Source organism: Acinonyx jubatus, chromosome A2, assembly GCF_027475565.1.
Source record: "Acinonyx jubatus isolate Ajub_Pintada_27869175 chromosome A2, VMU_Ajub_asm_v1.0, whole genome shotgun sequence".
Taxonomy (NCBI): domain Eukaryota; kingdom Metazoa; phylum Chordata; class Mammalia; order Carnivora; family Felidae; genus Acinonyx; species Acinonyx jubatus.
The window spans coordinates 146,550,666-146,564,872 of record NC_069383.1 but is presented as its reverse complement, the minus strand read 5'-3'; the positions used below and the strand labels follow the sequence as shown (position 1 = coordinate 146,564,872).

Below are 14,207 nucleotides of genomic sequence, written 5' to 3'. Positions count from 1 at the left end.
ACTGGCAGTGCGGGGTGGGGGTGGGGGTGCAGGGTGCGGGGAGCTCCAGACAAGTGACCTGGCTGAGGCTGGGGGCAGGAAGGCTCCTTGCAGTGCCTGCAGCTACCAGCAGGTGGCAGCACAGGCTGGCGTTGGAGTCTGAGAGGCAGCTTGGGAACCCAAGTAGGCAGTGCCTTCTGGGTGCCCTCTAAGGCCCCATTACTGTTTCTAGGGTTTGTCTGAGACTCCTTTCTGAAATGGTGTAGAAGAAAAGCCAGTGCCTGGCTCTGAGCCTGATGACCTCAGTCTCTGGGTGCTGATGTCTTCCCCTGTAAGATGAATGACGGTAGGCCCTCATAATGGACACTGGGAATAAAGCGAGATTGTGCAGGATGTGCTAATCAAGGGTAATTGTTACTAGGACCAGATTCTGGCCATTGTTCAGCCATGCATACCTTTGAGCTGAATGGCACTCCTGCTGGCAGTGGGGAAGACTGACCTAACCCTCCTCCCTCCATGAGTGATCCACTAGGTCTGGCACATGGCATGAGCTCAATAAATCATGCATCATTATGATTTATTATTGCTATTATTATTATTGGCATTGTTATTACCCTGAAGTCTTTTATCTCTTGTCACACCCCAGGAAGTAGAGCTGACTGCCCCTCCTAACCCAGGCCTCCAGGCCTCCAGACCTCCAAAGGAAGTGTACTAAGAGCTGGGCGAATGGGAATGGCCAGGGTGAACACCTTTCTCTCCTGTTCAACCAGTGGGTAGAGGACAGGGGGCCCACCAGCCCCAATGGCTGGTACTTCTGCCATTTTCCCCTCCCTACATTCTCCCAGGCCAGACCGCAGGTTGCAGCCGGGTATAGGAGAAGCTGAGGGGACTGGCTGGACCTCAGCCAGAAGACCCTGGGAAGCCCCAGCAAGTGGACACTTTCATCCAGGAAGCTGACATCCAGGAAGGCAGGAGCTGGACAAGTGTGAGACTGGGAGACTGGGCACTTCTTGACAGTCACCTGTGCGGCTGGGCAGCCCCAGGTAGGAGAGCTGGCACCTAGCGACAATGTTTCAGAACAGAGGGCTAGCAGACAAGGCATGGATCCTCCCATGCAATACCACACATGTACTCCTGGATGATATGGGGCTAGGATCCAGGCTGCCATGAAGCCTCAGAAGTGACCTAGTCCTAGCCCTCACCTATGAAAGCTGGGCTGAACCTGTGGCCCTTTCTCCTGAGCTACCTATGTGTAAGAGGTCTGGAGACCAGATCTGCCAGGCTAAAGAGACCAGGAAGGTGGGGGCTTAGAGCATTTTGGGCCATCCTGGTGGGTGCAGGCAGATTTGTGCCCTGAGAGACTCCATGCAAAGGCCTGCCTGGGCCACATGGGTTGTGGGCCCTGGGCCCAGGCTGTACCAAGTTCGAATCTAGGCTCTGATGTGCCCACTGGCTGTACACAGGGCCCTGGGATGCTTGCCTCTGACTGCTCAGTTGCAAGGTCCTCACATATGAAATGGGAGTGAGAAAACCCTCCTTCTCCAGCCATTTGTGGGCATCAGACATGATGGATGTTGTTCCCCAGTGAGAGATACTCTGGTCCTCCACCCCCCTGCCCAGACCTCCAGCCCACACAGGAATTCATAGTCCATCCAGGCACCCAGAGAGTTACCTTTCAAGCTGAGCTGTGAGAAAGAAAGGGACCCTCCAAAGCTGAGGGGAGATCCTGCTCAGGGTGGCAGGGAGGTCTCTGACCCAGATTGCGTACCTCCAGCCAGAGGCTGGGAAAAGGAACCCCCTCCCCAGACAGGTCTCAGCCCCACCTAGCCCTCTGCTCCCCACACAAATGCCCTCCTGGGCTGAGCCTCTAGACCCAGGGTTTCCTCTGTGGTGGAGGAGACCATCCCTATTTTTTGTTCCTCCCCAGCCCCCTATGCCTGCTGACTTTCCTCTAGGTCCCACAGGTGTGTGGAGGTGGTCTCCCCCTGGGGAGAACAGACACCTACCCTGATCTTCTACTTGCAGAATCCAAGAGGCCAGAGTGACGAGTGGGGGTGAGCACCACTGCCAAGGGGCTCTGAGGTAGGGGTGAGAGAGGGCAGACCCAGGCGCAGATGGGACAGCATCCCAGCCTCACCCCTCTCCACTGTACCTGAAGTTCTCCACACTCTCCTCTTCCTCCCCTGCCTCCTCCTCCTCTCCCTCCTCCTCTCCCTGTACTTTCTGCTTACACAGTTCTTGTTCATTTCTCAGCTTCACTGGCCTTTCAAAAGAGGCCTCTGTACAACCATAGATACCTCTGCCTGCAGTTCCCCTTGTCCTGAGCCCACAGAGGCCAGGCTGGATGGGGTGCCAGACCAGCGGCTCCTGGGGTTCCCTCGGATACCCTCAGCCAAGATGCTCCACACTGAGGACTGCTGAGGGGTGCAGTTGGACAGGATAGGGTGGGTTATCTGCCCTCAGCCTCTGAATGCCCCCCCAGGCACACCTGGCCCTTATCCCTGCGTTCTTTTGCATATAGATGTAGATATAAAGATATACAGACATAGTGTATGTATGTATACACATCATACACACACACAGTCATCCTTTTTTCCTATTTGACACCTGCTTCCTCCCATCTCAAATGGAGGTGCAGATACCAACCAATGGAGCTGGTTCACTGACAGGATCACAGTGCTGGGCTCGGTAATGTTTCTGGAAGGAATCCATAGCAAGGTTAAACTGCTACTGGTTTCTGAGCTCACCTCCACAAGAATGACCTTTACATTCTGAAGGTGTCCTTGATGTCTGCCTGCAGCCAGGCAGTGGGGTTACTGTATACACTTTGGCTGGAAGTTGACACTTCACTTCACTAAACAAGGTGGCTTCCTCTGAAGGTGCCCATCTACGTCCACGCTGATAGCACCCACTGCAAACTGCTGCAGCTTTTACCCTGAAGCCCTGGTTGCTATTCATTTATAGAGGATTCGCTTAGCGATGTATGTGTGTGTGTGGCAGGGGTATTTCACAAGGGCCTCCTTTAACAGACAAGTTCAGGAGCGATAGGGCAGGCAGGTGACTTTCTCACCCCATTGGCCTCCTTCTCTGGTGAAGAGAGTTCTGGTCAGCCCGCCAGGCCCATGGTCACAAGGACACATCAACTGAATCCTTCCACCATGATATTTATTGATCCCATGCTCTGTGGAAGACCTAGGAATGTGCAGGGAGTTTGGGTCTCCTCCAGGATTGGGAGAGAGAGCTAGCAAATAGAAGGTGGGTAGGAGGTATCTGCAAAGGGATAGGGATGAGGCAGTGGCCCTGTCACTCACAAAAAGTTGTACTGTCCACCTACCTGGGCCCACCCTTCGGAAAGGGCATGGAGCAGGCAGCAGGAGAGAATGGCGACAGGGTCCTCCTGGAGCCTCCATCCTGGCCCTAGTCCCTAGGTGCTAGCCTTACTCCATAGGCCTCATTCTTTTAGGGTCCCTTAGACACTGAGTCTTCTGTAGCTCCCACATTTTTGGATTGAGGGGTTATCCAGCAGGATGGGGGGCACACAGCCCATCCATCCCTCTCCTCTCACCCCATGACCCTTAAGAATCCTTCTGCTAGTCTGTGAGACCAGGGTCATCACTGACAGGCCCATCTGTGTGACCCCAATGAGGGTGGCCTATGGAATGCTTGGGGCATCACCTTTACCCAGGGCCCTGGCCTGCAACCCCGGCTCCCAGCCTAGCCCTCCGCCATGGAACTGCTGCTCACCCTGTCCTTGTTTCCTATGCTGGTCTGAAGGCTCAGGTCTTTAGGGGAGGATCTAGATATCACTTAGAGTCCTGGTTTGTGGGATTTTCAATGCTAAAATTGGGCAGTCCTGAGAAAACCAGGAGAGTTGGTCACCCTGGTGTCATTCTCCCCAAACCCTTCTGAACCCTGTAGGTGGTTTCCACACAGATGACCTCAAGGCTTCCCAACTCTACCCACTCCCTGCACCCTGTGATCTGGGAAAGACCACATTATTGTGTTCCCTTTTGTGTTTCAGACCCAGTTCCTATGGATCCTGAGGCACCACACCTCCCCCTAGTCCTTGGGGCTCAAGCCCCCTCCTTCCTCAGGTCCCACAAGGTCCTGTCCACTTTGCCTCTCCACCCAAGGGGATGGTAGGCATTGTGACTCCATCCCACAGTTGAGACACGAGGCCCCACAGCAGCCTGAACTCAGGGCCAGAGGCATTTCATCAGATAGTTCAAGGAAAACCAATGGAGCTGCCAGCTCATAGCTGGGCTCCAAGTGACTATGCCAGGCCCCCACACAGCCCTTCACCCATCCTGTCCCTCCTGGTGTTTCACACCCCAAGTGTCACAGACTCACACTCTTTTTGTGTAAACATCTTAATTACATCTTTAATGCTCTCACATGGAGATGCTGTGAGTTAAATTACAGCGTCTGTGCATCCTAAATTACCCACAGCCCTCCAGTTGGTTCAAGTGCTAATGTATTTATAGCATCTAGAGGAGGGAATACATCCCAAATCTTCCCTACACGGGCCTCCTTGGCCCTCACATCCTGACACATGGTATTTGCCCAACAGAAGGTCTGTGCTGCTGCCCCCGCATCCCCTCCAGAAAGCGGAGGACAGCAATGGTGGTGAGGCTGGGCATGGGGGCATGCTTCTGTGCATGCTCACGTGCGCATGCATGCTCAGAGTAGAAAATTGCTCAGCTCCTGGGGTCTGGCTTAGCCCCATGCCTTGCTCACATGCCCCAGACTGGTAGAATTCCTGAGGGATGTGGGGTGGGTAGACAACGGGTGGGTGGGCTATGCTATCAAATGCTATCAAATAGGTCTGTTTCCCATGGGGCTACCCCCACCCTGTTTCAGGCAGTCAGAAGTCCCCAGATAGCCCACAGCCTGTGACCAGTGCCCTCAGACCAGTAGCCTCTCCCACAACCCTAGATCCCCAATATACACCAGGACAGGGAACCATTTTCAGAAGCAGGTTACCTGGCTTGTAGAGCCCAGTGAAGAGATGAGATGGGCAGCAGGACCTTCACCTTGGCTTTCCTTTCCCTTCAGTCCTGAACACTGAAGGCAGAGAAGGTGGCCTATCCTGGTGCTCCCACACACATCAAGGGGTGGGGTGGACTTGGAGGGTGGGGCCCATACAGAAGGTCTTCATCCTACCCTGTGCTGGGATACGCACATCCTACCCTGCACATGGGCACATTCACGCACATGTCTGAGGCCTTTCAGCAGGTCCAGGCACTGTGTTCCTCTACACCCATTCCCCTACTTCCTTTGCTCTTTCCCAGCCAACAGCTGGCTGCCAGGGAGGGTGGCTGGGAGGCCTCATGGACCCTCCAAAATACAGATGGGCCTTGGGTAGGAGCAGCCCTCTTCCTGGCATCCTTGCCCACTTGGCAGTTCTTGCTTCATCCCTGGGCTTCTCCTGGGGCGACCCGGTTGGTTGCCTCTCTGCACTGTAGAGGAGGCTCCAGATTCTGAAGACAGGTCTCTCCCTGACAAAGGGGAAACCCTCCCTACTCCTCTCTCCTTTTCCCTCCCATCCCATGTCTCCCCCCCCCCCCCATTTCCTCCACATTAGAGGAGCAGACCATGATGTAAGGAGTCTGGGGAGGACACAAGGAAGCTAGCATAGCTCTCAACCTTCCTGACATGAGGGATGCCCTCCATGCCAGGGCCCTCAGATCAGGGGACATCAGTAGCCAGATGTCCAGCCTGCCTGGCCAGGGCCTCTCTTAGGGCCTGGAGAGTCAGCAGGTGGGTCCTGGGAATAGCTGGGCCTTGGCAGGGCAGGTCCTTAGAGTAGGTCTGAACAATCACGGAGTGGGCAGCTCAATGGGCACTGTGGCAGGTGTCTTCATCAGAAGTCCAGGCCTGTCCCCGGGGCACTCATGCATGGATGGCATTGGCTACGTCGGTGAACACCAGCCGGCTGGGCCTCTGCAGTGGGCCCTGAGAGGGGAGAGTGGTCTGCAGAGAGACAGGGGCATCAGGGACCTTGACCAAGGCCATTCACCTCCACCCTCGCTTCCGGGTTGGTCTGTTTTCACTTGGCACCAGCTACGCCTTCCATTTGGAATGCTCTCCTTGCAAGTTCAGCCTGGATATACCAACCGGCTCAGATGACCCTTCCCCCCCTCCCCCCCCCCCCCCCCCCCCCAGCCACCACCAGTTTGCTAGCATGCACTTGCCCTGCGGGCCTAGAGGCTGGATTAATTATGCATGCACCACTCTCTCCCAGCAGAAGGGGGCCCACCTCTGTATCCCCTAGCTCTAGCACAGGGGCTGGACCAGAGGAGGCAGGGAGGCGCACAGGAAACAACTGTCAAATTGTCAGTAGTCCCATGGGCTGGGTGGACCAAGGTTCTCAGTCTGATTTCCCAAATATCCCAAGTGGGGAATGTGTCCTGATCAGTTGCCACAGAACTGGTGGCAAAATCAGGAGGTCTCTGGACTTCCAGTCTGGACTCTTCCTGAATCCAGTCTCCTAATTCTGCCCTGGCAGGGCCAGCGCCTCCCCCCCAAGCAACCTGTGGGGTCAAGGCAAGGAGAAATGCAAAGGGGTTTCATGGGTCAGGGAGAGACCAGGCCTCCTCATGTTGCTTTGGCCCTTGGGAATTTTAGGGACTGGTGGCAAATGGCCATGCAGCCCAGTGGCTCTGACAGGGTGACCACACAGGTACCTAACCCTTTGGATGTAGGAGGCGAATTTGGCTGGGGTCTCCACACACCCAGCGTTTGTCAGTTGCTAGGAACCCCCTAGTGTAGTCAGAGGTGCCCCTGTTCCAGAATCTGACCCCAATCATGATGTGCTCAGGACCAGGGCCCTCAGGGGGCAGAGGCACCAGCCTCCCAGTTCCAACAATCTCTCCCATCAGTCCTCTCCTGCTTTCCTAGCCAAGGCGTGGGGGCACAGAAGGCAAGAATTAGGACTTTCATTTGCAGACAAGAAAGCAGAGGCTCAGAGAGGCCAAGGGGCTGCCAAGATCACTATGTTAGCAGGGGTAGAGCTGGGCTGGATTCCAGGGCTGCCCTGGCCTCATGCAGTCAGTTTATAGGTGGCCACAGGGAAACTCTACCTGTTTCTAAACAAACCTGACAAAACCCATATACCCACTTGACCGTATGGCAGGTGCTGGAAAGCTGCATGAGAAAGGAGGGAGGGGTGGGGGCAGAGGACTCATGAGCAGCCTGCAGCCTGGGTGGGGAGCCTGGTTAGTGCCCACCTTGCCCTGCATGGCCTGCATAGAGGCAGCAGCCTGCATGGAGGCAGCGTCCCGCCCGTGCTCCAGCAGCTCCTGCTCCAGTTCATCTTGTTCCTCCGTAGGGTCGAAGTTGTACATGGGCATGAGCTGGTGGCGGAGCTTCTCCAGCCTGGGGGTGGGGGGAGGCTGCTGGGGGCATGGCAGGTCCTTGCCCTCCCTCCAGCCTTCTGGGCCCTGCCTGATGCCCAGCTGAGCCATAGCACACAGCTATGCTTAGGGGGTCTGAGGTTTCCTCTGGGATTAAATGAAAGCTATTTTTGTACCTGCAGTACCACCTCCACCCCTCTGTTAGTTACCCACTCCTGGGACCAGATGGGGCCACGGCCCATGGAGGCATCATCTGTGGGGTCCATGGGGACTGCGTAGGCCAGGGCCTTGTGTGATCCACAGCCTCTGCGGGCCAGGCAGGGTAGGGGAGTCAGTGACCTGGAGCTCAGGGTATTGGGGCAAGGGTGGCTCAGCACTCCTGGAGGGAAAGTATTCATCCCCAGCCATGAGTGGGCAGAAGAGGACCTGACTCCCTGACCAGGGAGAGGGGCCCCAATGTTGGAGGGACTCTCTTTTCCCACCCATGTCTCCTGGAGTCCAGCCCAACACTGCCAACAGGCTGGAGTTTTGGGTGGCAACTGGGGAGTTACCTCTTCTTCTTCCTGATGTATAAAACCTGCAAGAGAAGGAGCAGTGTCAAATGGCTGGGAATGAAGTCCCTGACTAGTCAGCAGTCCCTTGGGACAGGGGACATCCTGAGGCTGACGATGGGGAGAAGTGTGGGTCCCCATGTCCTCAGGGGATTCCCTCCCAGGGACACACACATCCTGCATTTGTGCCTCCTTTTGACATTTATCAGCTGCTGACAGTGCCTGGGCTTGGAGGTGGGGAGCAGGCCCGTGCTTGAGGAGCCCAGCCTGGGAAGACCACGCAGTCAGGCCTGGCCTGCAGACAGGAGGACCCTATCTCTGCCAATATAGACTGTGGTTTCAGCCGCTCAGCACCTGCCTCAGACTCCTCAGGGCTGAGGGGGGAGGGAAGATTTCAGCACACCCTCTCCTCTCAACTCTCCCCAGGGAGTACATGGCTTCCCCAGAGCCATGGATGGGCAAAAAGAACAGGGGGCCAAACTCTGCAGGGCAGTGGCTCTAGGCAAGGCTCTGGGCTGGGCTTCTGAGGTTTCCATGGGAGGCTGATGGGCTTCAGTGGATGGGGCCTGGGGAGGAGAGCGTGAGCTCCTGAATAGCAGCCCAGACTGAACACCGGAGCTCAGATGCTGGAGGAATGTAGAAAGGCCTTGGGTCCTAATCCCCATGGTACAGACTGGAAGATAAAGGCCTAGGCAGCTTGAGGAAACGTGCAAGACCTAAGAGCTCCAGGTGGGAGCAGAACATCCTGATGCAAAGCACTGAGAAGGGAAGAAGGGCTGGCCACCAGGGCAGGGACTCCAGGGACCTCTGCCACCACCTGGCTGTTCCCTAAACTGGTGGTTTCTGGCTGCCAGGAAAATGACCACTTCTACCTGGGGAAAAGCTATGTCCCTAGAGTCTGTCCTCTGTGGCTCTCATATCCTTTGTGCCTCATTCACAGCTTGAATCTGGTTTGGTTTCCAGCCTGGCCCAGAGTTCCTCTTGCTGCTTGTTTCCTCGGAAACCCCAAAGGCCTGAAAAGAAACTGACTTGCCCCTTGCTTTCCATCCCCTCCAGGGGTCACACATGGATGATACCCTTGCTGTCCTGTGGAAAGGATGCTGGGGGAGCTCCAGGTCTCAGACCCAGCCCCCTATCTGCCCTGAACCAGCAGCTTCAGCCCAAGCACCTGGACTCCCTCTACTCCCTCTACTCTGGCCCTTCTCCAAACCCTCCTTACTGCCCTGTGGTTCTGTCCTACAGATGGGTCTTCACAAGAGTCCAAAACCTTTAACAAATCTCCATGCCATGGTCCTGCTCTTCCCTCTGCACCAACTACTGACACCACCCTCCCACATACCTTCCTTCCAAATCTTCCCACCCCTCACCATCCAGCTGCAGTGCTGCCTTCTCCAGGAAGCCCTCCCATACCACTCCATCTGTGTGAGGCACACAACCTGGTACTGATTTGCCTCTCCTCATACCCAACATGGCCCTGCTGGGGGCTGGCATGAGAGGAGAGGAAGCAGCATTCAGGGAGCATCTCTGAACCTGTTCCCTAGTGCCCAAGAGCTATTTTCTGCCCTCCATTGCCTTTGTCCCACAATCTTCCTACCTCTCTGGTTTGGGCAAGAAGTTCCTCTATCCTGGCCCTCTGAACGTTCCTCCAGAATGAAACGTAAGGGGGTGCTCCCAAATTCCTGGGACAAAATCTTTTGCCTAGAGTCACAAGGGCAGATTCCAGACCCCACATTTTCCCTGAGGTAAGATTGTTTCAGTTTACTTAACTGCCACATTGGTGCCATGGGGAAACATTGGCGCTCTGCCTTGCTCCTGCCCAGGGAACCCACTCACTCTGTGTGTTGCATCCTGGCCCTGCTTGCTGGCCAGGAGTTGTTCCCTGGCAGTAATCCGGAGCCTACAGGGCCCATATGGCAACCTTGGTTTAACAGTAGCTCCAGCCAGGTCATGGATGGACCATCCACAGCCTTATTTGCCAGAGCAACCTGGTCCTGAGCCTAAGGCTAGCCATCAGAGTCTGCAAGGGGCAGTGGCCAGGATGCCACCATTGTCAGCCCACCCAGGGGACCACAGGTGCACCCCAACTCAGTCCCTCTAGGCTGCCCTTGGCATCCTTGGTTTATCTGTCTCCTATTTCCCCAAAGAAACACAGGGCAGGACCTTGTCTCCCTAGTCCCTGGGGACCTGAAGGCTTGGTCCAGGGCAGATGCCCAGTAAATAACTGCCAAGTGAATGAACATTGCCAGCAGGCTGCCATGCCCAGAGCATCCCACCCCTACTCTGCAGCCCAGGTTCTATTCCCATCGCCTTCTGGCCTCTACTCCTATGGCACCCCTCCCCATACTTGCCTCACTGTCCTGCTTGCTGCTCACAGAAACCCCTGCCTGCTTCCCAACTTTTGCCCATCAGGACCCTCCACCTGGAACAACCCCCTCCCCAACTCCTACATGGCCCCCATGGCCCAGCTCAAGACACCATGTATCCTGAGAACCTTCTCTGGTTCTTCCAGTTGGAGGCAGCCTCTCTGGTCTCTGGGTCCCTAGTGGAAAAATACCTGGAGAAGGGGAAGATCGTGCTATCATTAACAGACAATTATCTTCTGATTAAGAGTCTCTAAAATCTAAACACTGACCACCCTCCTCCAACTGACGGCCATCTGGGTCAGCCCCAGCCTGCCAGCTCTTACCATGGCCACAGCCAGGCCAATCACTGTGATGATCCCAAAGGACAGAAGCATTGTGCCCACACCAGCTGTGCCACCAGCCACATCAGGGATTCTGGTGTCATTAAAGCTGGTAGCTTCTGTGCTGAGGGTAGTGGTCTCGGAAGCTGGCCCATCTGTGGCAGGCTCCAGGTCAAGCTCAGAGGTGGGTGGGCGGCTGCTGAACCAGCCCCTGGCAGATGGGATCCTGGAGTTCATGCTGATGCTGAGAGGGCCCTGGCTGAGAGACTGCCTGTGGTCAGCCAACCTGCCAACTTGATTCTGACATCAGTAGTGTTCCAGACTGTGGCCCCCCACTATACTTGCAGGTTGCCACCTCCTTGGATAAAGGGAGCTCCTTGGCTCCTTGGGTGCTGGAAAAGAAAGAATAAAAAACCATGAGGCTTAGAACAGGACTCAGTGGTAACATCAAGTACCCCTAAGTTCTGAAGGCACTGGGGAAATAAAAGTTTGAGGGCAAAGGCAAGTTCAAGGGACATCAGGACATGTGCTTTACTTATGTACAGTTCCCATGTGGATTTAGGAAGGTGAAAATGAAGCCCTTCCCCTTCTCTGAGGGTATGATAACCATAGTGATCGATTGGAAGATGTGAAAGGTGGCGGGGAGGTTTGAAAGGAAAAGTCTCTCCCCTGTGTAATAGCCACCTTCCCACCCCTGCTCCCTGCATTTCCCATCTCCTCACTCCCTGCCCCCCATATCCCTCACCTCCTGCTTGGAGAAAAAAAATACTGCAGCTTTTTCCTTTCCTGGAGGGAAACACTTGCCCAAGAGTCAGATGACCTTAGGCATGTCACTCCACTTCTGTGTCTCAGTTCTCCTGAGTCTGAGATAAAACAAAAACAAAAACAAAAACAAAACCCCACCTCCCTCACAGGTTCGTTAAAATGGCAGAATGAACTGGTCCCTTGAAAAGACAGTTCAGCGCAACCCTTGCCCACAGTAAGCACCCAATGTATAGACCTTCCCCACTGGGCAGCCCACTTGGGAAAGAAGCCCCTGGACCCAGCCAATTTTGTGATCCAGGCTGTGTTTGCAGTGGGGCAGGGCAGGTGTGGAGAGCCCAGAAGGCAGGAAGGGGAGAGAGGCTAAGGTCAGGTCCTCTGGCACGACTTCTCTGCAGGCTCTTAGGGTCACAGGACCTCCATTGGGGAGCTAGGGGCTGCCGGAGACAAGGAAAAACCAGGTGAGCAGGGAGTGTGTCTTCATATGCAGGGATGGAGCACCCACTCTGAGATGATTCTTCTCCCCTCCCTCCTCCCTTGGGAGGAGAGGGTGGGAGATGAGGCAAGAGGGTGTGGCTTAGGTGTTCCCAGGCCAGAGGGCGCAGGGTAAGGCAAGGTGGGAAGGGGGCCCATTCAAGCTGCCTAAGGGCAGGTCTAGGGAGAAGGGGGAGATACACAGCTCATGGCTGCACACATACCTCCCTGTCCTAGCTCATGGGTGTATGCAGGGTGCCTCCCTGTGCAGGTGCATGGGTGTGTGTGTGAGGAGTGTACACACTAATGATGGCTCCTTAGGAAGGGGTAAGGTTGGCAGAGGGATATGGGGGCTCATCCCTCTCTGCCCTCTCCCTCCAGCTAGGCTGAACGCATCAGCAGCCCCAGGTTCTTCCTTGGCTCTGCCTCTGACCCCAGACATGACCTTGGGCCAGACCCTTAACTCTTGCTCTGGGCTCTCTTGATTCCTCGATCCAAAGCAGAGAAAAGGCCCTGCCCATCACTGTCTGGGACTGCCTGAGGGTCCAAAGGGCAAGAGAATGAAACGGGTGAAATGGGTTGGCACCGCGACCTCCGAGAACCCGCATACCGTTCTCTACCAGGTTCTTCAGTCCTCCCTGCTCCAATCCCCATCCCCGCTCTGCGACTCTGTGATTCCTCCATTCTTGCACAGAAGCTGCGACCTCAGCACTTACTTAATCCTCTCTGGGACGCCGAGCTCAGCCGGAGAGGCTAGGGGTGATAGCGATCGGCAGGAGGCCAGGGCCGGGGACTGCGGGTCCGACCCCAGGTTCGCCCTCCCAGTGCACTCCGAGCCGGGGCGGGGCCAGCTACAGCGCACCGCCGGCAGCCGTGAGTGCCGGCTCAGTCGGCTTGGGCCGGGACCAGCGGGGCCTGGACCCACCGCGGGGGTGGGGCCGAGGCGAGTAGCCCCAAGGGTCCCCCATGCTCCAGTGCCTCGCCTCTCTGCCCGCTCCGCGCTCTTGGCTCCCGATTGGCTGTCAGGCCCAGAGCCTGCCCGGCACTGGCCCGATTGCCTGTCGCTCTGATCTGGCTCCGCCCCCAGCAGGAGCCGGACACTGGGTGTCGGTTCTTGCAGATCACCCCTCGCTCCCCGTGGCCTTTGCTGAAGTAGGGTCGAGGACCTTGGGTGGCTAAGCCCTTCTTGCACTAGAACTCGGGCGGAGCTCTACCTCCGCCGAGATAGACGCGTGCGCCCGAAACGCAGGCGGACGCTGAAGGCTCGGGGAGAGCACTGGACTGGGAGTCCTTGGACCTCCATTGAACTCTGGCTCGCCCCTCTATGGCTTTGTGACCTAGAGCAAGATGCTTCCCCTCCCTGGGGCTCGCTTCCTGCCCAGATGGGCTCTACTGACTGGCCTCTTGGGTAAACGCCCACCCCAGGCTAGAAATGGGGTAGCTTAGTTCAGAGAAGTTGGGAGCAGGATCGTATTATTATTATTGGATTGGTATTATTATTGGGCAGCCTGACACAATCCTACATATATTCCTCACAATAGCCTCCATCCACAGCGCGATCATCTCAGGGGAGGGACCCTTGGATACCTTCTGATCTTCGGATTTTCAAGGGAGTTTACGAGGATTAAGGGTCTGGGATCGAGCCCAGGAAACTGCATGTTTAATAGTAGTTAACAGTGATCTAGTTAACAATAGATCCTGGTGGTAGGAGGGTGTCAGCAGATCACACTTGTGTGGGACAGGTCACACTTTTGTGGGACACTGCCGTGAGTTTTATAGAAGGAGCAACTGAGGCCCAGAGTGAGCTGGCAACAGCCAGAGTTCGAACCCAGGTCTCCAGCATCCAAACCCTAAAACCTGGGAGCAAGAGGGTCAAAAGCAGCCCTGGGGTCTAGTGACCCCTGGCCCCCAGCGCGGCTCGGACCACTCTCGGCCAGGTCTTGAACACTGGGTCCCGCCCTCAGATTGCTACCGTCCCCACCACTGGAATCCATCCAAGTGCTGCTAGGCCTGTGCAGAGGCTACGCTAGACCATGCCCCTGGACATCGCACTCCAATTCTCAAACCCTGGGCTGGCTGCTGACAGCCCCGTTGGGGCTGACCACGCACCACCGCGGCTGGGTACCCAAACGCCAGCTCGTAGTAGTCCCCGCGGGCTGGGGCCATGTCCCCTCCGTGAGCTTCAGGAAGAATGGGGAGACCTGGCTCCTAGGGCGCAACCTCCCACGCATCCACGCACCCTGGCGCGGGTGGACTACCGACGCACCCCGCATGGCTTTCACAGCCTCCTCAACAGCCCGCAGCGGCTTCCTGGGTGGAACCCAGTAGCACTAGGAACTCTGGAGCTGGGCAACTGGGTCCGCCCGAGTCCTTTCTCAGAAGCACCGACACCGGAAGCAGGGC

At 56.2% G+C, this 14,207-nt stretch overlaps 1 protein-coding gene across 3 annotated transcripts; it reads right to left on the bottom strand.

The window, feature by feature from the left end:
- Nucleotides 1–4,333: 4,333 nt before the first annotated feature.
- Nucleotides 4,334–14,093, bottom strand: CA2H3orf18 (chromosome A2 C3orf18 homolog). 3 transcript variants are annotated; one of them, XR_008297140.1, is made up of 6 exons: nucleotides 11,314–14,093; nucleotides 10,572–10,960; nucleotides 7,886–7,911; nucleotides 7,209–7,356; nucleotides 4,963–5,952; nucleotides 4,334–4,738 (listed from the first exon to the last, which is right to left on the bottom strand). XR_008297140.1 is itself a non-coding variant. In XM_027038816.2 (6 exons), the coding sequence occupies exons 3-6, from the start codon at nucleotides 10,803–10,805 to the stop codon at nucleotides 5,872–5,874; spliced, it is 489 nt and encodes a 162-aa protein (XP_026894617.1). In that variant the 5' UTR covers nucleotides 10,806–10,960; nucleotides 11,314–11,431; nucleotides 12,415–14,093; the 3' UTR covers nucleotides 4,334–5,871. The 3 variants fall into 3 exon arrangements, 2 of the variants coding, with proteins under 2 accessions (XP_026894617.1, XP_026894616.1); XM_027038816.2 differs by having other exon boundaries at nucleotides 4,334–5,952; nucleotides 11,314–11,431; nucleotides 12,415–14,093; XM_027038815.2 differs by having other exon boundaries at nucleotides 4,334–5,952; nucleotides 11,314–11,431; nucleotides 12,521–14,093.
- Between the last annotated feature and the right edge of the window lie 114 nt (nucleotides 14,094–14,207).